This window comes from Trichinella spiralis (genome assembly GCF_000181795.1).
Source record: "Trichinella spiralis strain ISS 195 chromosome Unknown Scfld1557, whole genome shotgun sequence".
NCBI classification, from domain to species: Eukaryota; Metazoa; Nematoda; class Enoplea; order Trichinellida; family Trichinellidae; genus Trichinella; species Trichinella spiralis.
Window position 1 is genome coordinate 1,654,002 of NW_003528496.1, and position 643 is coordinate 1,654,644.

General features: G+C 35.3%; 1 protein-coding gene across 1 annotated transcript; it reads right to left on the reverse strand.

The window, feature by feature from the left end:
• Positions 1-22: 22 nt before the first annotated feature.
• Positions 23-591, reverse strand: Tsp_04998 (conserved hypothetical protein; the record flags this gene model as incomplete). The annotated part of the gene is made up of 3 exons (XM_003369543.1): positions 470-591; positions 159-204; positions 23-116 (listed from the first exon to the last, which is right to left on the reverse strand). Coding segments are annotated over exons 1-3 (262 nt in total), but the record flags the coding sequence as incomplete, so codon positions are not given.
• Positions 592-643: the final 52 nt, after the last annotated feature.

Here is a 643-nt window from a genome sequence, read left to right on the forward strand (position 1 = left end):
TGTCGCCTCGACTGTTCTTTACTGCTGTTGTTCTGCTCTTCTTTCGCGATTTCAAGAATACCTATTTGACTTATTTTTTCCTCGTTTTTTCTGAATTTCACCATATTGTCCCCCACCTGAAATTGTCAGGTACTGTAAAATATTTACCAATGATTAACCTTATTATTGGAAACGTTTATCCCTGACGATGATTCACTTCTATATCTGTATATTGGAATATCCAAATGTCAATGAATGATAAAACTTATAAATCTGGATTGAATCCATTCCCCAAATAAGAAATATTTTCATTATTAATGTTACGTCACCACTATTAAAGTTACGTAATCCCTAAATGGAATATTTGAAAACCAATGAAATGAACAACATTACAGCTAATCACAACTGCAGAGTTTGAATCAATTAGGAATTAGACAAAGAAAACCAATATGACAACGGCACGAAGGTCCAATAAAATAGGGAGTTCAACGACCAGTAAAATTGGACGGTGAAAATTTGTCCCGAAATCGGCCATCCCGGTCGCGCCAATTGCTGAAGAAACAAACATCCGCCTGGTGTCTCTTTCTCAATTTCCATAGAGTTAGGATGCATGCATGCATGTATGTATGTATGTATGTATGTATGTATGTATGTATGTATCTAA